The 25,265-nt window shown below is 38.7% G+C and overlaps 2 protein-coding genes across 3 annotated transcripts; one reads left to right on the top strand and one right to left on the bottom strand.

Annotated features, from left to right (window-relative positions):
- Positions 1-43: 43 nt before the first annotated feature.
- LOC109041856 (uncharacterized) lies at positions 44-12,615 on the top strand. 2 transcript variants are annotated; one of them, XM_019058346.2, is made up of 5 exons: positions 44-347; positions 7,030-7,302; positions 8,087-8,468; positions 10,124-10,472; positions 12,364-12,615. In XM_019058346.2, the coding sequence occupies exons 2-5, from the start codon at positions 7,091-7,093 to the stop codon at positions 12,603-12,605; spliced, it is 1,185 nt and encodes a 394-aa protein (XP_018913891.2). In that variant the 5' UTR covers positions 44-347; positions 7,030-7,090; the 3' UTR covers positions 12,606-12,615. The 2 variants fall into 2 exon arrangements, with proteins under 2 accessions (XP_018913891.2, XP_018913890.2); XM_019058345.2 differs by having other exon boundaries at positions 50-347; positions 6,955-7,302.
- Positions 12,616-13,376: 761 nt separating this feature from the next.
- LOC109041854 (nucleolar protein 9) lies at positions 13,377-24,028 on the bottom strand. Its single transcript, XM_019058339.2, has 6 exons — positions 23,546-24,028; positions 22,654-22,883; positions 20,397-21,212; positions 18,424-18,609; positions 14,845-14,988; positions 13,377-14,347 (listed from the first exon to the last, which is right to left on the bottom strand). The coding sequence occupies exons 1-6, from the start codon at positions 23,721-23,723 to the stop codon at positions 14,090-14,092; spliced, it is 1,812 nt and encodes a 603-aa protein (XP_018913884.2). The 5' UTR covers positions 23,724-24,028; the 3' UTR covers positions 13,377-14,089.
- Positions 24,029-25,265: the final 1,237 nt, after the last annotated feature.

Here is a 25,265-nt window from a genome sequence, read left to right on the forward strand (position 1 = left end):
CATACAAACTACAGCGTCGAAGTCGTTTGAAATTACATCTGACAACCCTGCACTCGGTTCGCCAATGTTGCCGGTATAAAGTATGAGTACTCGGCATCTGCTCTCTTCGAAAAACGAGGGGAATTGATCTCAATCAGTGATTCAGTGCCTGCGCGACATTCGGCCGTGGCCGAACTAAATTATTCGCGAACCGTTCGCGATGAAATTTGCAGGTCTAGCAGTGCGTTAACATTTCTTACGAATTGTTCTGGATATTTGTGGTGTTCGGTCAAAATAGTGCTCGTTGTGCGCCACTGCTTTTCCCGCGAACATTCCGAACAACATGGTCGACCCGCAGCAAAGCATGGGTATGCCTCAACCACCGGTGACTTCGTCCTATGAATAATTCGAGTGCGATGTGTGTGGTTCTATTCGCGATCCATTAACAACTACTGGACACTTTTTTTTAGTTCGTGTTTTCTTTTGGCAGCATTTGAAAACAGATTTATGAAAAAGTGATTTTATGTTTGAGTAATGATGTGGGTCACTTGCGACGGAGAAAAAACGATGTTGATGTCTTGATAAGCAAAACTTCAAATGCGGTTTTAATATTACTTGAGTACCTAGAAATCATAAGTTATTGGCCGACTGATTTATGTGTGTATTACGCAAGTTAAAGGCTCAATTAGAAGATAGTGGTACAAAGTAAGTAAAAGGTAAAAAAATAAAGTTGAGAGAAGAACGAGTAGACCCTAGTAAAAATAAAATGCCCTTAGTGCGTTCGGAGTGCACTCCGAGTGCACTCCGAACGCACTAAGTGTGTAGTGTGAGAGTGGGTGCGCTTCGAGTGCACTCGGGGTGCACTCGAGGTGCGTCCTAGGTGCGTCCGTGGTGCCTCTGGAGTGTGTCCGAATCCACCGACGGGTCGAGGATACCTTTCCATTGTATCCGCGCCGGGTTTTTACCTGGCGGCGTGACCCTTGATGATCTACTGGTGGCGAATAATTTGCGAACCAATTTTTTTAATATTTGAAAATTGTCCGTTTATTTCGACGGATTCGGATTCAGCTTGCAATCCTGATGAAAAATATGTATACTTTTGAGTAGATATATTGGTAAGTTCGCGATCCAGAAATAAAAAAAATGCAATGAGAAGCATTTTAGAAGCGCGGAAGAAATTCGCGAGTTTTGTAATTCAATAACTTATAGTTATACTTACTTTTAACTATACATATTTTTCATCAGGATTGCAAGCTGAATCTGAATCCGTCGAAATAAAAGGAAAATTTACAAACGTTAAAAAAATTGGTCCGCAAATTTTGGGCTCCCAATAGACTTGAGGACCGTTGACAGGTAAAGACCCGGCATCGACACAATGAGGAGAATGCCACGGTGAGCCAGGCCTGGATCCAGGAGCTCCTCGCCGAGATTTAGACGTTGATTCTATGTTTGCCCAAAAATGTTCTAATTTTTACGGCGTCTAATTTGACTGCCCAGACTTATACATGTATTTTCGGCTTCGAATGAAATGTAATGGCTCTCTTGTTAAAACTTTTAAATTTCACGCCGAACTCAATGATCGCATCGATAATTACCGAATGCGACTCTTTAGTGAAGCATTTGCGTTGTTTTCGTTTGACGTGGGAACTTTCCCGCTTATCAAGTCACCACAGCATTGATTTTACGATAGAAATGTGCAACATGAGAATCCTCAACATTTTCCGTTTTTTTACGTTACTGTTATTATTTAGTGAAAATCGGTTCAATTGATCGAATCTACTGAAGAAAAAGTTAAATCAATTTCATAACTTATCCAAAAGATGCACCTGTTGGCCGATGGTGCGCTTTATGAAGCACTTAACACGTTAGCCATATATTTTGCATGGGGTGGGGTGATTTCCAAATAATAACGCAGAATTATGTTTCTTTGGAGAAATTTTCCTTCAAGGAGGAGGGGAGTGCAGACTGCAGACCCTCTGGACCAGGCCTCTTTCACGTCACGTCACTAAGCAAAAAAAAATAAAAATGACCCAATCCGAGGGAAGTTTCCTTCGTTGAGAGTACTCTCTCTTCTATTCTCCTCTTATTACGATTGTGCTCACTGCCTCCTCGACGAATGTTGATGAGCTAGGCTAAAATTTTTTCGGATCAACCTCTCACAGCCAATTTTTCGATTTTCAAGGGTAGCACAAGCGGGAACGGTTCTTGTAGACACCCGTGCGGTAATTTAAAAAAAATGGTGAAAATATTATTTTGTGCTACTGGGTAGTGCCTTTGGATTTTACGCTGTCCGAGGAGCGGCGCTGCGCTTTGGACAGGAACGGTGCCCGACCCGCCTTTGTTTATGTAACCATGAGTCGAGCGACCGGCGACGACGTGACGGGGCTGCTGGTGCGAAGGCGCGTCGCGGATCGCGGAGAGGGTTGGGCCAAACACGGCGGCTTTCTCAGTCTCACAGTGTTCGGTTTCGAGGTCCAGGGGAAAACCCTCGCGGCGACGACGCGGCAAGCGCAAGCCGCCTGCCTGAGAAAATCCAACCCTCTGGTCAGTGGCCGGCGACGGCGGCAATTCTACCCTTGACTTGGCGGCTCTGCGGCGGCAGGTCTACCTTTGGTTCGGACCTGAGGCCGCAGCCCTTCTCGGCTCGCCCAGTGTTGAAAAGACCGGAAAAACGGGCGTTTTTGACTCGGGCGAAATTTTGCTCTGCGAGTGAGAAGGCCCATATTCGCACGATGGAATGGGACGTTTTGGCTCACGACAGTTTCAGCGAAGATAGCAGAGTCGAGATAAAAATTCAAACTTATTCGAGCTCATATCGCTTCTTGGTTGAAAAACAATGGTCGGTAGAAGCTTTTAAATTTTATTAAGGAATTTAAGTTATAAAATATAATACCATGAATTTCGAACTTATTGAGAGCAACAGGGGGAACTCTATGATCGTGTATTAAGAAAGGGAGGGCCCTCAAGTCTGGTCTAACATAGCGTTGCGTCGTAGACATATGTAAAGCAACGATTTCCGCCAACTCAGGAAAAATAATCTCGACATTACAGAGCAAAGCACAGCACGAAGAAAACAGCATAAAAGGGCGCGAGCCGCAAAGGGTCGTTTTTTTAGCACCACGCTTCAAAAAAGGGTTGGGAATGGCAACAGCCGTGAGCAAGCTTGAGATAAGGCTGGAAACAAATCAAAGGCGTCTTGAGAGGTTTTCCGATTTAAAGCTACCAAGGAAGGCAACTAGGTATTTAATTTACGGATATATAATTAACTAGATAGTTGTAATTTTTTTAATCCTTCGCACTGTCACGTCGACTTTAGCAATGTTACAGAAAAAGGAAAGCTGGCCACAGAAAGGGAGGAGGAGACCAAATGTCAATTTCGTTGTTTTTAGAAACATTTTAGTGTAAAAATTAAAATTTACACAGCTTAAAAGTTTAGAAAAGTGTTGGAGTTTTTGGTATGACATACATCTTGGCTTCTGTAGTAAAAAATGCCGCGACTCTAGCCGAATGCACCGAAAGTATAGTAAGTTTTTCCAGATGTTTGAATATCTTTACCATTCAGTATCACTGTATGAAAAATCAAGTAGACTCATGATAGAATTGACCGTACTTCTGGTAAAATTTGCCGTAATTTTTTTTTGTACCTCGAAAGGAACGGTCCAAAATCTTGTGAAAAACAGTGTTTCATTATTTTTTAGCAGAAAACTGATCATAATACTGTCTTTGAATTCTTGGGTAGTGTTTTTGAATGAGAGGAGAAAATTTGCAGAAACTGTCAAATAAATTTAGTTGGTCCCTTTTCCCATATAAAATGAAACGCGAGAAGAGATTTACAAAGTCGCGGTTGGAGGTACGTAATTTTTTAACTTAAACCATCGGAATAATTCTTCTCACTAAATCTTGCTCTCAATTTTTCGGATAGCCTCTTTTATTAAAACAGGAAGTTAACAGTAAAAATCAATACACCAAATTCCTGTTCTTTTCATAATATAGGGCACAATTTGGCACTCAACGGTCAATCATCAACATTCTCATACTTGCATAGGTTGGAGTAATCATCAATCGCCCCTTGCGGAAATCGGATGGCTATGTTTGATCAGTTTTGCCATCATTCAGAAAATATGCATGAGGAAGAGAGGATGCCAAATTACTCCATTTTATTGGCAAGTAACAGTCATGCGCAGGAATGGTGACTGGAACTCGAAAGAAAAAGGCAACGACGTTCAGTTTGGAAATGAGCGAAAGTGAAGGGTTGAGTCCCGTCAGCACGGCTGATTGAAAGAAAGAGCAAGTGAATATTTCGCGTCTCCTAGCGGTCCGTGACACCCTCTCACGGCCAAGATTCTATTGTCAGCCCCCGCGCCCTACACCTACATCCATCTCACTTCAACTAACTGTCTCTCCTATACTTACATCTGCAAGAAACATTTGGCAAAATACTGTGCTCTCAAAAATGGATTAATTGAATCATTTTACGGTTTTTCCTTAATTTTAAATAAGTGTTTAAGTACGCCTGCGTGCGTTTTTTTTTTTATTATTTTCTTTGGTATTTGAGTTTTTCAACAATTTGTCCCTTTGATGGATATCTCAAAAACATAAAGGTTTACCGCCCTCATAAGTATAAGATACTTACGATCTATAAACATTATGACCTCCCTCTCTTCCCCGGCCCATTTCAATGAGACAGTTTGCAGTTTGCAGTTTCTCTAGAATGTTGTAAAGTCCTCAAAACCAGTTGAGGCTCTTGTTTCCTTTATCCATTGATATCAAAATCGAGATCAAAAACTTAGTCGATAGACGCATTTTTATGGAGGCATTATAATTTTACATGGGCTTGCATATTGTAATTAGTATCAGAAATTGCATTTTATGGGGTACACTTTCCCATGAAGCAACATTTTTCTAGATCAGTAAGAAATTTCATTTTTTAAAAGAGAAACCACTCTGCAATATCACGAAGAAAAAAGCTCCGAGTGGCTCAATTTTTTTTTCAAAATAAACGACGAAAATTTACAATTTGAGCCCTGAGCGTGGCTTATAAAAACTGTAAATATTCTCTTTTTCTTGTACCTAATATTATACATCAGACTGTCATCACTTACTGGAAAAAAAACACATTGGATCTAGAGTCCAGACTCTTAAAAACATTGACAAGAAAAAGTACTCTTGATTCCATCAGATTTAAGCTTAAATCAAGAACCAAGCCTCTTAATTTGAGCGGATTTCCATTTGATTTAAGCTTAAATCTGATTGAATCAAGAGTCCTTTTTGTTTTCAAGAGTCTGGACTCTAGATCCCATGTGTTTTTTTTTTTTTTTTTTTTTTTTTTTTTTTTTCCAGTGAGCTCCAGTGTTTGATGGAAAATACTGTGGGGTGTCTTTTAGTTGCAAAATATTCGCCATTCTTTAGTCTCGGATGTCACAGCAATGAAGACCCCTCATTTTACTTTTTCCTATTAAATTATATTTTTAAATTTTTTTTTCAATCATTTTGTATTTGCACACACACGCACACAAATTACAATCACGCAAGTGTGCAATTCATGAAGCATTTCTGTACTTTGCCGCACCTACTTTTCCAATGTCTCGTGCAAGTTCTTGCACCACTGATGCAGGTAAATTGGGATCGGAAAACTCGGTCTAATGCAAACATTCCCCTTCTAGGCTCCTGTGGCACGGCTCATACGTATTTGGGAGTATTTGGGAGAAGAAAAATTGACTCACCGACGACCGCGACTGAGTGCGTCAGACACCGACACTGGAAAACATCCCTTTTCCCGCAGCGCCGTTCGGTTCGGTCACTGTGATAGCAGGAGCCAAGGAGCCTATACTGTCGCGCCAAGGAAAAACGCCGTATGAACCTTCAGGCGTCTCAAACTTTCCGTCGGTGAATCATAAATTCTCGGGAAAATTGTTGAATATTTATCTTCCGATTTTTTCTATAATTTTCTTCGCAATTTCACCTACAGTTTTTGAAACTTTCAAGAAAGGATATTCATTGCGTTCCTCAAAATTTAACATTACATCGAAGGAAATTGTTAACACTAGAATATTCATTCGGCGCGAAATATGAATGTTTTAACAAGAGAGCCATTACATTTCATTCGAAGCCGAAAATACATGTATAAGTCTGGGCAGTCAAATTAGACGCCGTAAAAATTAGAACATTTTTGGGCAAACATAGAATCAACGTCTAAATCTCGGCGAGGAGCTCCTGGATCCAGGCCTGGCTCACCGTGGCATTCTCCTCATTGTGTCGATGCCGGGTCTTTACCTGTCAACGGGTCCTCAAGTCTATTGGGAGCCCAAAATTTGCGGACCAATTTTTTTAACGTTTGTAAATTTTCCTTTTATTTCGACGGATTCAGATTCAGCTTGCAATCCTGATGAAAAATATGTATAGTTAAAAGTAAGTATAACTATAAGTTATTGAATTACAAAACTCGCGAATTTCTTCCGCGCTTCTAAAATGCTTCTCATTGCATTTTTTTTATTTCTGGATCGCGAACTTACCAATATATCTACTCAAAAGTATACATATTTTTCATCAGGATTGCAAGCTGAATCCGAATCCGTCGAAATAAACGGACAATTTTCAAATATTAAAAAAATTGGTTCGCAAATTATTCGCCACCAGTAGATCATCAAGGGTCACGCCGCCAGGTAAAAACCCGGCGCGGATACAATGGAAAGGTATCCTCGACCCGTCGGTGGATTCGGACACACTCCAGAGGCACCACGGACGCACCTAGGACGCACCTCGAGTGCACCCCGAGTGCACTCGAAGCGCACCCACTCTCACACTACACACTTAGTGCGTTCGGAGTGCACTCGGAGTGCACTCCGAACGCACTAAGGGCATTTTATTTTTACTAGGGGAGAGCGTCGCTAAATTCGGGTAGGTGTGATTCAAATTCTGTGTTATTTCCTCGGCTGTTGGGGAATTTCACATCCTATCTTTGGTGATGTAAAACAGAAACCGAGAAAAACATTTGACGAAATGTTCCAATCTTGAACTAAGTAAACCGTGCGGACTGTCTTGATACTTTAGGATTGTGCTGAAGTTTTGGCGGGTTTTCGGAATTGAAAAACATACGTACACGAATACTGAAATGAGTGTGCTGGAGTGGTTAACGTCGAAAATTCTACCGGAGGCGGTAAAAACTGGGTCTTTAGGATCGAATGGTATGAAGTTCGTCAGTTTTGAAGTCAGCGACGAAAAAGGCATCGATCACGTGTTATCAGACGTGATTTTTGGTGACATAGTACTAGAATCTGCTGAAAGCAGGCGCTTCAATGTTCCAGTCGTCGTTAAAACACGCAGGTACACATAGAAAAGATTATTAAACTCCATTCACGTTAGCACATAATCGACTTTTCGATTCTTCAGCAACTGAAAATTGGACGTCCATTTCATAATTTTTTTCAGTTAAACTCTTCCAAAGTACAAAAATATGTCCTCGCCGAAATATCCTTTGGCGTGTGCTCAGGAAAAAACGATTTCGGTTTGAGCCCCTTCATGTCCACGTAATACTCTACGCGATACTCCGCAGTCAGTTTAGTTGCGTAGGGTGCCCAACCTGAAGACCTGAACCCATCCCAGGACATATTCAACCATCAGAATAATTTCTCGGCCCCAGTGTAGCGATACGAAACTAAAGGCCCGCTGCAGTCTGACCCCGAAATAATATTAGCATTATCGCCTCTCGCCTATCGATCACTTCGTTTGTGACTCTGAACTTGCTATGGTTGCATAATTTTTTTGTTTCTTCATTCTCGCTTTTGATTGAAAACTTTATTTTTCATTTTTCCATCAATCATATCGATAGCCAAAGTGCAAAAACACGTATCTCCGTTTGCGATGTTGCATACTTCCTATCCTACTTTATTTTTCCTTCGGCAAACTCGTCAACGTAATTTCTTGAAAACTTCTTTGACTTTTTCCTCTACCAGCAGAATATTCTTATAAATTTCAGGCCATAAAATTGGCTTGCCTCCTTCGAAAAACTAAAACAGGGACGGAAATTTTGAGACATCGCGATGGAGATACGTGGTTTCGCACTTTCGCCATCAATATCTATTTAATTTACTCGTGTCATACATTTTAGGCAGTCTATGGATCAATATATGGACGGCAGCAGCCTGTTTCACAACGAGTTATTATTCTACACGGAAATCCTCCCTCTGTTACGGAAATACGACCGAGACAATCTCCTTTCGGCGAGTTTCTGCGAGTTTGTGTACGGCCAGGCGACCAATGATCAAAAGTCGACGGAGGATGTAATCATCCTGAAACATTTGGGACAAAAGGATTTCAGGTTGTCCGAGGACCGACTGTACCTGGACAGGAAACATGTTGAACTCGTCTTGGACAGAATTGGAAAGTTTCACGCGCTGTCGCTACTGTGCCAAGCGGACGATCCGAGAGCATTTGAAGACATCGCGTCCAAAGTAAAAAACATCGTTTATACGGATGAATGTGATAAGCAGGTATTTAGTTGAATTTCACATAAAATACATTAGAATAGCTGTGCAAAGAAACACCGCACAGTGGATCGAGTCAATAAGAGAGGTCGGACATGAAATTTTGACTAAAACTAAAAATTTTGATGCTTATTTCGTCACATTTTAAAATTCAAAGGGAGCTTGTATCTGTAGAAGAAACTTTAACGAGGAAACCGATGGCGCTACTTTTAGAACCTCAAAATTGTATATAAACGAAGTTACATGCCTTTAATGTTTCCAAATTTTGTCCGACACCTCTTGTTGACTCGATCCACCGTGCGCCGGCCATTCAAGGCAATTCATGAACGGTGTGTTCCCGTTCGCCAAAGCTGTGAACTCCAATGTGGCATTTTTATAACACGGTGGCTTATAGAAAAATATTTTTCTCGTGACTTTTGGAAATGGTGAACAACGTCATAATAAATTTATGATGACGTTGTATGACATTTTTTAATTAAAAAATGTGTATAACTTCTGGGCCGCGAGTTCGAATTATTGTGGACAATAAAAGGCGCGCCCGCTCGCACCACATGAACACAGCGCCTTCAACATCGCAGAAATACTTCAAACGCTACACCGTTACACTCACGTTCTGATGTGCACATTGCCTATATTGCGCCTGCTGCAGAGTACACACGTCCGGTGTCCACTTACTATCTAGAGATCGAGCATATTCTGATCCTACTTTTGAGACAAATGGACGTATTTCTGTCAACCGGAACTAAGCGCCAATTTGAGTTCATTTTGAGGAATTTAGAATCTCGGATAGCGCGTTCTGTCAAACGGAACTAAGCGCCATGGAAAAGCATTGCGAGTATAGGAGCGAATGAGCCCGACGCCTGGTTCCGCCGCCAATCTAAGCCCCCCTCTACCTTCCCACCCCGATGGCGCTTAGTCCCGTTTGGCAGAAATACGTCCAAATTATGGATACAGGTATACAGTAGCTAGTTGAAAGATAGCAATTGGCAAAGCCTTAAAAACGACCCAAAAAGGTTAACATTTGGAAGATTAGTGATATGTTTTCAGGTGATAAGTGCATGTGTCAGAAATTCCCTAACTTTTTCCGGTCATCGTAAATTCCTTGGTTTTCCAGACCGCCGACAAACTTGTCAGTCTACCTAAAATTGAAGCATTGGGTGCAGAAAGGGCATATCTTGGTGGCGGTGTCTCAGAATCTCCACTGACGCGAAGTTTCATCCACTATAATTAGAGCAAATATACAGAACTCTTTGTAACTTTTCCTGAATTTTCTTAATGATTTTGCAATGCTGGAACCGAAACATTTCAGAAAATTCACTCGATAGTTTCCTCTCTAAAGTATATAGTAACAGTGGATATTCCAAACCACCGCAATAAAGAAATGTTGTTTCTGCACCCAACGCCTCAATTTCATTTCCATCGATTCTAACATGCGAGACCACACTGAAAAAAAAGTTACGGACAATGTAGACATACGTCAGCGTTCCGGGCTCAGAGGCCGAAAGTTCCGGGTGCTGGAGCCGTAGCTTTGGCTTCTCAGGGTGCTCCGTCCGGAACTTTCGGCCTCTGAGCCCGGAACGCGGAAGTGTATGTCTATATAGCCCGTAAGTACGGCTTCCACGACCGGAGTTTTTTTTCAATGCAGAAACTTCTTTTTCCAGTTCTGGGCGACAGCTTTTCTCCGAGGGGTGGAAGCTTTAGAGGTGGAGCCTGAGTACCAAGATAGACTGACAGACCTGATTGGTCATTGTAAAGAAGGGCGCGATCAAATGGAAAAATACTCGAGCGACCGCTCGGGGCCATTGACGGTCATAGCTCACGGTGATTTCACCCGAAACAACATGATGTTCAAATACGGACCCGACGGGGCACCAATCGAAGTGGCCTTCTTCGACTTCGGCACGATCAAGTACTGCTCGCCGGCGATCGATACGAGCTCATTCTTATTCTGCAATGTCTCCACCGAGATGAGGAGGGATCATTGGGAACATTTTATCCGAACTTATCACGGTAAGCTCCACTAAATTCCTCCCCAAGTAGCGCGCGGGTTTGCAATGAATGGCGATTACATGGTGAAGTACTTGCCCTGGTAAAAATTGGCAGTAGAATCTGTGTTCCAAAATACCATAGACCTACGGCCGGCTGTAAGATTTCCAATAGCTTCTACAGCCGGCTACACAATTTCTTATAGCCTTTTATAGCCGATGGCGATTAAGCAACTCACAGCCAGGCGATAAAGTGTATGCTAATGCTAAGTGTAGTCACGAATTACGGATGCTAGGACTTAGTGAGTTTTTGGACCACTGCTCTCTTTTTGGGCCGTAGTATCTTGATTTATTTTGCGAGGAAAGCTCCGTACTTTTGATGGATGCCTGTCATTCCTAATATATTAGAGCGCCTTCAGTTTCGTATGATACTGTGCAATACCTATGGTGTGAAATAGTTGCTTCAAGCGCCGTGGCACGCTGCGGTGCGGCAGGCGGGCAGCCAGCGCGAAACGCGCATTGGCGCCTACAAACCTAACAGGGATACTTCACGCGTTGCGCAATGCGTGAAGTATCCCTGTTAGGTTTGTAGGCGCCAGTGCGTCGCCGCTCCGCTTTGTGTTAGGCTCTAATATTTAATCTGGCGGAGCCAGCGTTATTCAACTCATGATTTTGAAATGTTTGCACATCCTGTATGGATTATTCTCGTTTTAATTGATGAAAAAAAATATGTATTAAAGGAAAATATAACGTGTGTTTTGTAAATATTAAGGTGTATCCGTATCAAACTTAATGATTTCCAAAGCACACGAATTTCTACACAATTTCTTATGGCCTTTTATAATCGATGGCGAAAAAGCAACAGCCAGGCGCTAAAGCGTAAAGCCCGGCTGCATAATTTTTTATCGCTTCATATAGCCCGGCCGTATGATTTTCTCCGCATTCTACATCCAGCTATATGATTTTCTGTAGCCTTCTTTAGCCGGCTATAAGAATCCTTATGGTATTTTGAAACGCAGCTCTTGTCGCCAATTTTTACCAGGGTGCTATTGGATCGGTGTATTGTGTATGTTGCCTATTTGCTAATTGAAGGGGATCTTCTTTTTGAAATTTATTGCAATAAAATTTAAATAAGTTGCAATTCTTTTGCAATGCTAATTGCCTGCTTTTCTCGTACATGTTGCAGTAGATTAGGCTTAATTCAGTGATACTATGACAAGTAAGTTAAAATGCGACCGAGGAGAGATAAATGATTATTTGAGATGATTTCCGTCAAACTTGCAACACACATCCCATCCAGACATGCATAAGAGCCGCTTTCATAGCGCTCTGCAACACCTAGCCACCAAAGTCCCTTATCCTCCACTAGCCTTTTGGGGAGGTTGCACGACCTATTTCTTGCAAAACCGCCTGTCGCCATTCTTTTACTGGGCATCCCATTCGTCTTCTCTGAGAACCCTTTCAAGCATTCTCTTTATCAGCCTTTCTACTTATATCCCATCCATTCTTTCAAAACGTTCAAAACTCACACTTTAGAAATAGAATACTTCTGTAACCTAAACAAATCAGACTTCTCAAAAATAACCAATCTCATTTGACTGAAGAGTTGTCAAACTTGCGGTTGACATTCCACTGGACGCCAGAGTATTATTACCTAATGCATTTCCGGATTAGAAATTTCTTGAGGGAGGATTTTCGAAAGGGTTCTTCAATGGGTGGAAATTCCGATCTTCAACAGTGATTTTGCTTGGAGGACATTCTAAATTTTTGAAGGCTCAGATGCTAACCAGCTTTTGATTAGCCATGAGTATGTCATTAGTGATAGGTGTCAAGTACCTATGACACTAAAATTGGACTATAGTTTGCAATTCGGAACTGGAAAACTGATTCCAGCTGATAACATATGTGTGTTGTAGATGCTGTACTTCAAATGATGGCTAAGCGGCCCCATGCACCCTCGTTCGAAACGGTTAACCAGGACTTGCGGAGGAGTGGGATCTCCGGCTATCATCAATGCTCGCTATATGTGCCGATGATGGTACATAAAATAAAAGGCATTCCCCAACCATATGAGGCCAACTCGACAGTTCACGTGGAGGCAATAAAACATATGCAAGAAGTTATTAAACATATGCTTGATAGAGATTACATATTTTGAAATCATGGAATGCCTAACTTTTTTTTCTCCCTTTCCCGTTTTTGAGATATTCAAATTTTTCAAAAATAATTTCCAACTGCTAAATGAGCAGAGAAACTGTGCTTACGCATTGTGATATGAAGTTTTATCCGTTCAGTTCGTGAATATTTGGTAACGTGGACAGATCTAGCTGGGCTCCATTTTGCGATGACCCTAATAACACTGACTATTAGAAAACTTTTGAAACTCATAGAAAAAAGTCATTTTTAAAGACTTAATTAAGTAAATCTCATAAAAAGTTCGATTTATTTTAAAGAGACAACCAAAATTGATAAGGATTTCCTAAGACAAACATTTGGACAGTTCTTTTTTTAAAGAATTTCAAACTTTTTTTTTTTTTGGTCAGTGGCAGGAGCTTCTATTTCTAACTTGACCATAGAGGCACCTAGATCTGCACAGAGAAACTAATAGTGCATGCGTGGTTCCTAAAATGAACTAGAAATGGTGGGTCACAGAGGACAACTGGGGGAAAGGGGGAGGTGTTAGAATCCTGAACCGTTGTACCAGAAACACTGTAGAAACAGTTGCATTTGAGTAATTCTATGAATGGGCTCTTTACATTGACTGTCCCTTCTCTCATAACAAGCAAAACCACGTATATCGGAGCCAGTTACAAATACGAAGGTAAAACTTGAGTATTTAAATGTTTAGGAGATGGATAAACAAGGACCGAAAGTACAGTACAGCTCACCAAATGTGACGATGAATGATGTAGAAAAAGTAGAACCAAGCTTTCAATTTAACATTTTTTTATAAATATTTTTGCAATTTATTTTGCATAAATCATTTTTTTTAATTACATTGAATGTGCTGAAACTTTACAACCACAGCTGTCCATAGTTACTTAACTGACACTACGAAGGTATCCCACAAGATAACAAATATCATTGCAATCACGAGTTAATTTGGTCAGTGACTCTTTATTTACCTAAGGTTAATTCAATTTGAATCAAACTTGGATTTGGGACTGTGAGATACAAATAGTGAACGAATGCGAAGCAACATTTTCGAAAACAGTTACTTCTTGAGCCTTAGTGGGTTGTTTTGACTCAAGAATGTAATGTTCAATAGAGAATGACAAATGCACTCCATCTCAAAAGTTTGACTATGTATATTTATTACATAAGCAACTGGCTTAAATGTTTCCAAAATTAACCATACTTGAGGTGTTTGCAGGAAAACGCACAAACATGCAGTATTTTTGAAAATTGAGTTAGGAGTGTTTTTAGCATTCGAGGGAAAGGTCTGTCAGTATTCTAGAGGATTTTGCTAAAAAGTCAATTAGACATAGAGAAACAGCCAACAGAAAAAGTGCACACCCCGAAAACGTGGTTTCCTTTCGAAGGAAATAAAATAAGTGCACTCTTGCAGGGACGTACCCGTAAGACGAGCTGAAAGATAATCACAAATAGATCATAACCTAATGAAAGGCCTCAGAGACAGAATCAGAGGATGTCTTCAAAAAGTTTCTTTTTCTTTGAATCCCTACTTTGAGCTTGAATCCACGCCTCTCGATTTTTTCGGAAAGTCTGCAAACTGACCTTACTTGAGATTATGCTTCCAAATTCTGTTGATTCTAAAACTGACGCATTCAAGATGAGCTCTTCCATTAAACTAATTTTTTGCTTAGTGTCCACAACCTCCCAAAGGGCTTCGAACACCCAGGAACCATACTTAGATGAGGAAAGCGCTGCATAAGAATCCTGGAAAAAGCAAAAGTACATTTTTTAAAGGGACTTTAAGGTAAAAAAATTATTTAAAAAAAAAAAAAAAAAAAAAAAAAAAAAAAAAAAAGGCGTTGTGCATTTCGCTCTCAAGTAAAAATATGAGCTGAAACAAGATCGGAGACAATAATCTTAGTGAATAACTCCTCAAAATTAATAATCAGACCTGACAGTCACCCTTGTCTTTTCTCTTTTGATACCAATCATTGTGTATTGAAAGTAAAAACCACTGATGCTTGGTTCTATTATCTTGTAATACGCTCTAACATCTGAATAAAAGAGAATCCCTGTAGAATAGTGTGGAATAACAATGGCTTTGTTTAAATTCAATGTTTCAAAATCTCCGCTCGTAGTTAACTTGTTTGAAGAAGGACAAGTCAACTTTACAGCTTGGGTTTCATACAAAATATTCTACTAGCAGAGGGGAAAATTAAAGGAAGTCTTCGGATAACATATAATATTTCCCTTGTACTCACTTTTAGTATTTTGAATAGTCTTTCGCGACTTTTAGCTCCCACAGTTGGACTACGTAGAAAAGCTTCAGCGATATGACAGCCCTTGCTATCACAGAACAATGCCAGTAAATCCTTTTGAGTCATTGACAGCATGCTATTGATGATCTGGAACATTTTGGAGTACTCAGATTGAAACTTCAATGAGCAAACTTGATTCTTGACATGGATAAGTCGAAGAATGAAGGTTGTTTCCTTGTGTTCCTCTGGTCACACCTGGACCAAGTTCAGCAGAATAGAACTAAACAACAACGAGTTGGAACCAAGGAGAGGACCCTTAAAATTATATTTTTCCAGAGGAATAGATGCTTGAAATTAAGTTCAATCATATTAATTTTACATTCAAATTACTTTTCCATGAATTTGAATTAATGACAGGAATGGGCATGTGAATTGAGCTCAAAGCTACTCTCAAAGCAATTTTTTTTTTCCAACAGTATTACCTAAGTACTTGAGTTTTTTTCCCCTTCTTAGTTTAGTCCAACTGTGACTGAATTTTGATGATTGAGTATAAATATGACCAAAATTTGTCAATTATATCATATCTGCGACCCAATTTAGACATCTAGCTGTAGTGATTCAATTCAATTTAGTAATTTTTTTGGGGTAACTTCCTTACATTTTTTAAGTTCGTCGTAATATTATATCTGACTCTATAAATCTTTCCTCATTCTCCATCTGTACTTTAAATACGTTCTCAAAGCTCAAAAGTGATACCGCTTTCAACATGATGCTGTTGACAACGTTCAAAACTGAAGTTATCATTTGAAAATGTCAACTTGAACTTTCCCTTTTTATATTTTGGGTAGAGACCCGATCTTTTCTAGATTCGAAATGCCCCGAATTCTCCCAGAAAACTGCCAGATTCTTGCTTTAAATTTACTGCATGCCTCAAATTCTAGCTACGAATCCTAAAATTTTTGCTGAAAATCAAAACTTCTCCCTAAAAATCGCAAAATTCTCGTTGTAAGCTGCCAAATTCTTGTTTGATGCTTACCGCATTTTCTTATTTTTCTCTCATTTAAAACAAAATTATGAAAAATTGACGGATTTTATATACAGCTTCAAAAATTGAGGACCATGCCGGAAGAAGGGCGTATCTCGAGATACGCCCTTTTTTCAACATTCTGCTTTTCTGATTCTACGTCGAATAGTGAGAGTATCCTCCAAGTTTGAGAAAAATCTGTCGATTTGTTACGTGAATAATTGACCTGTAAAGTACACCGAAGATACGCCCTTCTTCCGGCCAACGAACTTTCTCCTCTTATTTACACATTTTGCCTTCCGTGATATGGATTTTTACCTGTTTTCTGGTGAAAGAAGTGTCACTTCCATTTTGTTCTCATTAGAAGGAATAGTTTTAGCCGAATAGAATGATTATTTATTCATTTTTATTTACTGTACATCACAGAACGTGAAATGTGAGAGTTACGATTTATTGCACATATTACATTAGTAATGTTAATGCAGTCCGAAGCTTTAAGTTTCGGAGTTGTTCGGAGTTGCAAGTTTATAAACAAATTCTCGTGACTCTATGTATGTTTGATGTAAGATACACAAGTACGCGATAGTGAAATCTCCCAAATGGCTGCTGTGATGACGCGCCGCAGCGTGGAACTTCCTACATATATCAGCCACCTTACTCGCAGGCGCGAACGTATACTTCTCGAGAATATTACGAAAAATATTGCAGAAACTTTGCAACATCGGACAGATCTTAAGTTTTTTAATCAATAAAAGTGGAAATCTGTCGCATGAACAACTACAGAATATTCAACATGGGTTTTTTTATTGAAAATGATTACCCGACGAAGCGCTTGGGGGGTTGGAGTGGGAAGCGGTCAAGGGGCGTACCTTATCTGAGAGTTAATTAAATTTGGCAACATTATAAGATCAATGAAGCTTAACAGACAAGAGCTTACAGAATTTTCATCAGATACTCTTGAAAAATGACAAGAAAAGTTCTCTATAGGGGCATTTTTTTTTTTTTTTTGAATGATTAAATCGACGCATTTTCCATCCTCATAAAATTGGAGCATTCGGTGATGAAGGTTTGGCCATTGAAAAGTTCATTTTTACGGACAATGTATCAAATTATTAAGCAACACTCGGTTCAAACATATAAGGAATTCCACAGTTTAAAATGACAACCAAAGAAAAGACAATAATTTTAAGAAGAAACCGCTATACCAATAAGGTTCATTTCTGGACGATTGGCAACACAGCATATCCCATACCGTTGGAAGGGGGGGGGGGCAAGATGTAATTGATATTAGACAAACAGAATCCAATGGGTGCAATTCGTAACCAATTGAATGTTCGACCACCTTTGGAGACCCTCCAGACTCAATAAGGAGCAACAGCGGATTATAACAGTTTTCCGACGACAATAACAATGCACTTTTCTCATGTACGTGCAACCGGAAAAGTTCAGTTTTTTCCGCTAATAAACCTCCGATTTTAAAAAACTATAGCTCGTTAGAAAGCTGAAGAAATTCTGCAGAAACCGTTTTCTTTGATTTCCTTTAAATTAATTTTGTCACGAGATACAAAAGAAGGAAATCAACTTAGTAGTGAATTTAGTGTCTTCAGCAATCACAAGTGCGCCCAGAAAAAGCTGGGTTTCTCTGCAACCAGTGACCCGATCTTTAAAAACTTTGGCTCGTTAGAATACTGAAATGTATTAGCAGAAAGTCATTTCCCCGATTTTCTTCTTTTTCATTACTTTATGAGTTATCGAAGAAAAACGATCCTCTTTTTTATCGTACATACAAGGATTCCGAAAGAAGGGCGTATCTCTGGCTTACTTTGTCCAATGATTACAGAGGGCAAATTATTTATTTCTTTTAAACTTTTAATGGATTTCAAAGCTGTAGGATCTAGTTTAAGAGAATTGACTTTGGTTTAACCAACTGCTGCATTTCATTTTTCGGGACACCATTTCAAATCTTCAAATGCGTTTTTCTAACGACGCTGAACCTTGTACATACGCCCTTCTTCCGGCATGGTCCTCAATTGTTCTCAAATAAATAAAAATCAAACAGACGGATCTTCAGATCACGAAGTAAGCTTTTCTCCTTAAAGAAAAAAAATGTAAAATTGCAAACTTGTTGAGAAACTTTACACGAACAACAAATACATTTCGATATGAAATATGTCGGAATACACAACTTTGTGGTGAATCCTGCCAAATTTGCATCCTACTTTGTGCCAACTGCCGAAATTCTTGAAATTCGCACTGAATTTCGAAATTCTCGATTACATATACAAAATCAGTGGAACTCTGTGGTGCCTTTGGGCTCCATCCTGGTGCTTAAAACCAGTTTTTTTTTTTTTAATTTATGCGAATCGTGCGAAAGAATTCTTGGAGCCTCTAATTTTGGGGCCCCTAAAAAAACTTTCTTCCTTGAGATGATCAGATACCCACTTCTGCATTTTATCTTATTTTTCCAATTGTTAGCCAAGAGGAGGTTGGACTGTTTCCTTCCATATGAGGTTTAATTTGAGCTAACCTTACGTCTAGATTTAAAAACGATTCATTACCTGCGCCGGCTTATTAAAGGCAAGCATAGCCTGAAGAATAAGACAACCATGCATGTTTGTAATGAGGGGTTTATCCTCTTCTTTTTCCTCTTGATAAACTTCATACGTCTTCAAGCTGACTAGTAGCGGCACAAACAACATCTGTCGGTCCTTTGGGTCATAGCAATTCAAAATCTTCTGCAAGTTCTGAAAAATCAATTCAAGTTTGAGAAAAGTTCATTGAAACTTGCCATTAGCTGGAAGCCTTGATGATAACTTTACTGTGCATACTCCTTCTGGAAGACATAAAGATATCGATGGCCTAAGTGCGACACCACCAAATCTCCATTTGCAATATTGCAGACTTCCTATGATACTTCATTTTTTCCGTGAAAAACTAGTCAACATAATTTCCTGAAAAATTCCTTGATTTTTCTTTGCTAGCAGAATATTCTATGGTAATTTTAAACCAAATAATTGACTCATTCCATTTCGAAAAAATAAAATAGGAAAGGAAATTTTGAAACACCGCGATGGAGATACATTGTTTTGCACTTTGGCCATTGATATGATGTGACCGAGAGAATTTTTATATGAGTTGTTTCAAGGTATTTATTCTTTGTTTCAGTGAGTCTTTTAGCATTGTGTTACAATAAAAAGTGAAATTAAAGGCGTTTTTTCGAAAAATTTGAACCCATTATAAACTTAAAATCATGTGTTTTTATTGACACTCTGTTTGTTTCATGTACATTTTAGTTTAGAAATCAAGTGTGTATTGCAAGCAGAAGCTTGATTTTTGCAATAGCTCTTTTCCCACGTAATGTTAGGTATTATTAGCAATTTTTAACGTAGACAATGGTGGCTCATTCAAAAACAAAGTACCAGCCGTGCTCGTCAAAACAATGATGAGACATTTCTTATTTCTTCAACTGAGCCAAATACACAAGCACCATTACACAGAAAAAAGAAATTATATTAATTCCTTATAGAGAACTTATCACCTTTTTAATAGGTCTGTGTAGATAGGATAGTCTGTCAAATGACCATAGTCGAGGCAGATAAGTGTAAAATTACATACTTATTTTAATGTTAGAGACAAGGATTTTGACACTATGACATAGCAATTGATGCTTTTTGACAGCGGTGTAGCAAAACTGTAATAGGGAAAATTTACTCTAAATGAGTTTTTTCCCCTTTGAAATGAGTATCCCTATTTTACAGAAACAAGCACAGATACTTATGAAATGATGTCAAAATGTTTGTTTCTAATATGAAAGGAGCTTTATACCTAACTCTTGTTCATTATTTCAAAGTGGCATTAAGTTTTTGGACTGACAGTGGGACGTGTCCCATTTTGATTTCTATTACAGTATCTATGGTTAAAAGTTTCTTAATACTAGCTGTTGGACTCTTTTTTCGCTGCGGGCCTCCAATCTCTAGGACCCATCTGTTTTGGCCCTCAGAGGTTTGAAAAAAAAAATTTTCTAAAAAGTTGGCAAAGAGGGCCACTTGCTGAGGTGGCAAAAGGATACCTCTACCGTCCCGGAGATGCGGCAAAGCCAAGGTTAAAAAAGTGGTCCTCTGGTTGAGAGGTCTGCAATTCTATTCCCGGCGTTTTCATATAATAATTATTCATCCCTGTGATTTCTTCTCATTTTTAGTTTGTTTATCCCAACTGCAGTGAAAACAAAGAAAGTAGCTTACACAGATATGAGGAAGTAAGAGAAAATTGAAACTTAACAAACAAAGGAACAAAAAAAATTACGCCTGAATGTTGAGGTTTGAACTCCAAACCCCTCGACCGCGGTAAAATATTCTAAGCCACCATGTGTAATATTTTGACCTCCTGGGGTCCATTTGCGAAATAAGCATTACAGGGATCCCACAGTATTTTATGAAGAAACTTTGGGCTTTATGCTGCTCAAAATCTAGGTCAGACACTTGTTTATCTCCCCTTACAAGCTAAGAATTATATGTAAGGTTCAACACAGTACCTGTAAAATTTGTCCTTGTTTGACAGTTAACCTTTGTCCTGTTTGACACAAAGATAAGATTACTCCAGAATGGCCGATTTGAAAAATTGAGGCTAAATGAGGTTCCAACTCAGTGAAAATTGACTCGAATTCTGCAGATTCTTGACAGCTATGGAGCAACTTCTGAATGATAAAATTTGTCTTTTTATTCATAGCTAGGGCTGATATCCTATTCATGCAAAATTTTGCAAACATTTGAGTATACAACTTGTGAGGAGCGACAGTGATCATCACTTCAAATAAATGAACTGCAGGCTCATATTCAAACACTGAAGGAATCTCAACAAAGCTCATTTTTTTTTCACTTTCAAATTCTTTCGTGTCATTGGCAAATAATAATTCATTCGTGCTTGACTTCATATAGCTATCCACCAAAGCATTGAGGATACTTTTAAGGGTTGATTTGCTTGCAGACTTATGTAGAGCCAAGAGAAGTATTTGCAGTAATCCAGATGTCAGTTCTTCAAACGGTAAATCTCCCAGTTGAGGCCACATCATCAAGCGTTTGGCAAAATCTTTCAGAATCATTTTATGCTCTACATTGAGGATTGATTCTGATTTCTGATTTGTTGCTTGGCAAGAGGCTTTCAAAGAGCGAGCATCCACTCCGCCGACTAGACTAATGAAAACAGTTCTAAGAACGTGGTTAGCAAACTTATCCCAGACAAAATCCTCCAGATTATTCAACATGAATTTGCTTATTTTCGACACCAAGTTTTGGAAATATTCGTCCCATATTTGCATGTCTGGTTCTTCCTTATCATTTGCATTCTGCACCTGTGACAAAACATGCGATCAAGAGTATGAATAAACTACTTTCACAGAGTAAAATAATTATGGAAGTGAAAAAAAATCTTTCATCAGTAAGAATCTATGGTGTCCCAAAAATCTTGTCACTGGCTCTTGTGCAAGTGAACATATAGAGTCAGCAAAATGTGGGTGGCGCAAGCTTGAAGATAATTTCATTACCTTTTCATCACAATTTTGTTGAGTTCATTTGGTCAAAAATTCACCGAGTTTGCTAATTTTTGGACAACATGTTTGCATTTCGGTGAATTTGGACGTGTTTGCATAGTCCCTGGGAGATTTTCAACTTGATTTTATGGAGGAAGAAAAAAGAAGTAAAAATTTAAGTTTGGATAGGTTGTATAATTAATTGATTTTGCACAGTTCTTATGATTTCTGATCAAAGTTATTTTTTTTTATCTGATGATCCTTTCCTTTATTTTCCCTAAATATTTACATTTTTATGCATAATTCAAGGTGTTGTTTTCACTTGATGTGGACTGTCTTTTAACAATCTTCCTTTGTCTGAGAATATAAAATTTGTTGGGTGGCATTAATTCCATCTTGCACTGAGTAAAAATTTTCTCCTTTCAAATTTCTTAATAGCTCTGGAAAGAGCCAATAACTACAGAGAACCAAGTTTCGCTGCAGGTAACACCTTGCTTTGCCATGATCCTTCGAGAAACGTTCAAAATAAACAGAAACTCATGATCTTGATGCAATATTCAAGATGGTATGAATTCTGGTCGTTTCTCACTGATGTCTTTTAAAAGTTAGTGACACTGTACGATAAAATTGGCTGTCAACATTCTTATTTGACGGAACTTAATGTCAGTCAGCTTTGGTTTTCTTCTGTTTAAAAAAAAGGTGTAAAATTTTCCAAAGGGTTATGCAAACACGCCGCGTAAAAAATCAGTGTCTCTCTGTGAATTTTTGACCAAAGAGCTCGACAAAGACTCAGTAGAAAAGCTAATGAAATGATCTTTAAGCTCTTTCAATTTGCATTCAGCTGCTTTCATTTATTTGCTCATACAAGAGTCAGTGACAAGACTTTGGGACACCTTTTATAGTAATAAGTCAGTGATGTTTTATAATAGAATGGCTCTACCATACAGTGCAGTCATTAGAGACGAAAAGTGGGTTATCTTCAAAAATGCTGGAGAGGGCTTCTTGTGTGTCCATGAGGAATTACTATTAGTGCTGATTGTTTTTAAATAGATGTAATCTTCTGATATTGTTGGACGTAGTATGCTTAATAAACTGATTCATTTAAAAACTCTTTTCATCCTCTAACCCCTCATCGGGTTAAAATTTTTTGAATATTTTATAAAATTTACTGTGAGAATTAGGTTCTGCAAAACCATAGAATCCTGGAAGTACGCTTCCCTGAACTTTGGCTTTCTTGTACATTAAAAGAGAGCTTAAAAGTTACCAATTTACTCCGGCTAGAGGCTGTTCTAAGGAGTGCCTCGAGGACGTGACTTGCAAATTCATCACAGCAAATGGGTCTGAGACTTTCCATAAAGGCTTCTGCAAAGGTCTTAAGGTTTTCAGGTGCAGCATCTGGTAAAAGAGCCTCAATGAGTCTTGATCCAATTTGATTCTTGGAGTATTCAATTTCATGGTCTTTGATTTCTTCCAAAAAATTGTTCACAAAAGCGCCTAGAGAAAAAAAAGTCAATCTTAATTTGACAGATTACCTTGAGCCTGGTCCGAGGGGTTGGACATTAGGACTTATTAAATATCCGTGGAACGCATGGAACGCGCCGGTAGCAGTTCAGGCTGGTTCAACCAGCCTGAACCAACCTCAACCTACCTCGGAAGAGAGGTTCAAGCATTCCACTGGAACACATGGAACGCGCCAGTGGAACGGGATAAAAAAGTGATGCGTTCCGTTGCGATCCACTGTGGTTCGGATAAAAAAAAGCCCAATTTCATCATGGCCAGTATTTTTGTTACAGGCGTTGCACTATGGCTAGATAATAAATCATAAAAGCTTGAAAATGTGAAAAAAAAAGGCAATGTTAAGAACATATGGTTGAGAAGGGTGTCAGCGCTGTGAGTACAAAAAATTTGGCCAAGAAGTTTAATTACATAGTTTTGAAACTACCTATGAGAGAAAGAGAGGTATTGCAGACATCATAATAACAAAAATCTCCAAATAAAAACCATTCTTCTTGATATTGTTATATTCAGGAACAGTTACAAAGTTCTGAACAAGCTCCTTAAGTAATCAACACTAATGCACACGAATGCACTGCATTGTACATTACATGCGTAAAACTCGGTAGTACACAATAAGCACTTACAATAGCTGTACTTACTTTTATCATCCTCTGAATCAAATCCTTTTTTCTGAGCCTCGTACATGCGTAGAAAATATAAATATGTCTCCTCTTCAATGTGATTTCCTCGACCAACAGAGCCCTTGCGATGATACTTCTTCATTTTTGACACAAAACTTCCATGCTTTTTCTTTCGCTTCACTCCTTTCCCGGACATTGTATAGGACAGAGATTAAAATGGATTGAGAAATTAAATAAGAATGCGGGCTCTTCGGAGATAGATGTAGTTTTATGGAATCTAGAAACTGGCAACAAGAAAAAATGTTACATCTTCACTTGAATGCTTGATGTGCTTTCTCAGAGGCTTATTTTAAAATTTCATATTCTCACAAATATATACTTAATGTGTTCCACACCTTCATCACATCACAAAAGTATAACATTCATATATAATTCACTGAATTCACATTATAAAACCAAAGTATACAACATGCTTACAACGTGCAGCAGTCCATAAGCATTATTGAAGGTTATGTTTATGTTATTATTGAGCCTCTGCCATCGCTGTGACGTCACATGGATTGGCGCGCTGTTCAAATTAAAGAACATTTAATTTTAATGAAAAACACAGTATTACGTATGAGCCCGTCTTGGATTACAGTTATTTTCTACATAGAAAACTGTTGAACGTCATCTTCTTAAAATTTCAGTGATTTTTCTCCTCTTTACAAAGCATATCGACGGTGAAACTACCAAACCACGTATCTCGTTTGCGGTGTTTAAAAATCTACGCTCGCATTTTATTTTTTTGAAGTCGACCAAATCAATATCATTCCTTGAAATTTTCACAGAATTTTCTCCGCACGAGGAGGAAAAATCACAGAAATTTTCAAGACTAGACGTTAAGTAGTTTTTCATTTAAAAAATAAAGTATGACAAGAAGTCTGCGACGTCGCAAACCGAGATACGTGGTTTGGTAGTTTCACCGTCGATATGCTGAGGAAACTTTGAGCCAGGATATTGGTTTGGTCTCCTTCCTTTTAAAAAATAAAATAGGTGAGAGCAAAGATTTCAAAACATCGCATACGCAACTCCCATTTTTGCAGTTTCACCGTTGATGATGGTTTCCCTAGTCACTGGGAATGAAGGTGGGCCTGGAATGGATAAAATTAGAAAAACCAAAATAACATACGCCCTCACACTTTTCGAAAGCGTTAAAATGAAGTAAATGTACCAGTTTTCAAGTCGGAACAAATAGGGGCAAAAAAAGGGATTTTTTTCTATCTTTTTAAAAATAAATAAATAAATCAAACGCTGCTTTGTGGCGTATCCCCTACTTTTTGATGCGGCATAGAATAATAGCTATTATTCTATGGATACGGTGGGACAGCCCTATATTTCAACAAGTAGCATTGGTTACATCGGGGTTGCAAAGCTCTAGTTCCGCCTACTTTTTTTTCTCTCTTTTTTTTTTTTAAAAAAAAAAGGTACAAAACCTACATCCTCAAAAAATCCATAGCTAAAATCAACTTCAATTTTTATCATTTTCATACAAAAAGATGGATCTCTGACTTACTATCATGATCACTTGACATACAAAGAGCGGCAGAAATCAACATGTTAATTCTAGCAATAACCATACTGATGTAGATGGTAGATTTTCTGTTAAATCCTAGAAGTCAGTCAAAAATTTTAGATTCCACCCTAGATTTGGCCAAGGATAATTTTTTTAATTTTCATTGTGCAGTACTCTTGGAGA

Source organism: Bemisia tabaci, chromosome 2, assembly GCF_918797505.1.
Source record: "Bemisia tabaci chromosome 2, PGI_BMITA_v3".
Taxonomy (NCBI): Eukaryota; Metazoa; Arthropoda; class Insecta; order Hemiptera; family Aleyrodidae; genus Bemisia; species Bemisia tabaci.

Bases quoted from the DNA above. Each gene is read 5' to 3' on its own strand.
- LOC109041854 (XM_019058339.2), bottom strand. From the start codon at position 23,723: ATGTCCGGGAAAGGAGTGAAGCGAAAGAAAAAGCATGGAAGTTTTGTG. The intron at 21,213-22,653 runs GTAACTTTTAAG...GTTTTGTCACAG, and splicing joins CCTCTAGCCGGAGTAAATTG to GTGCAGAATGCAAATGATAA. The intron at 18,610-20,396 runs GTACTGTGTTGA...TTGATTTTTCAG, and splicing joins AACAAGGACAAATTTTACAG to AACTTGCAGAAGATTTTGAA.
- LOC109041856 (XM_019058346.2), top strand. From the start codon at position 7,091: ATGAGTGTGCTGGAGTGGTTAACGTCGAAAATTCTACCGGAGGCGGTA. The intron at 7,303-8,086 runs GTACACATAGAA...CATACATTTTAG, and splicing joins GTCGTCGTTAAAACACGCAG to GCAGTCTATGGATCAATATA. The intron at 8,469-10,123 runs GTATTTAGTTGA...TTCTTTTTCCAG, and splicing joins CGGATGAATGTGATAAGCAG to TTCTGGGCGACAGCTTTTCT.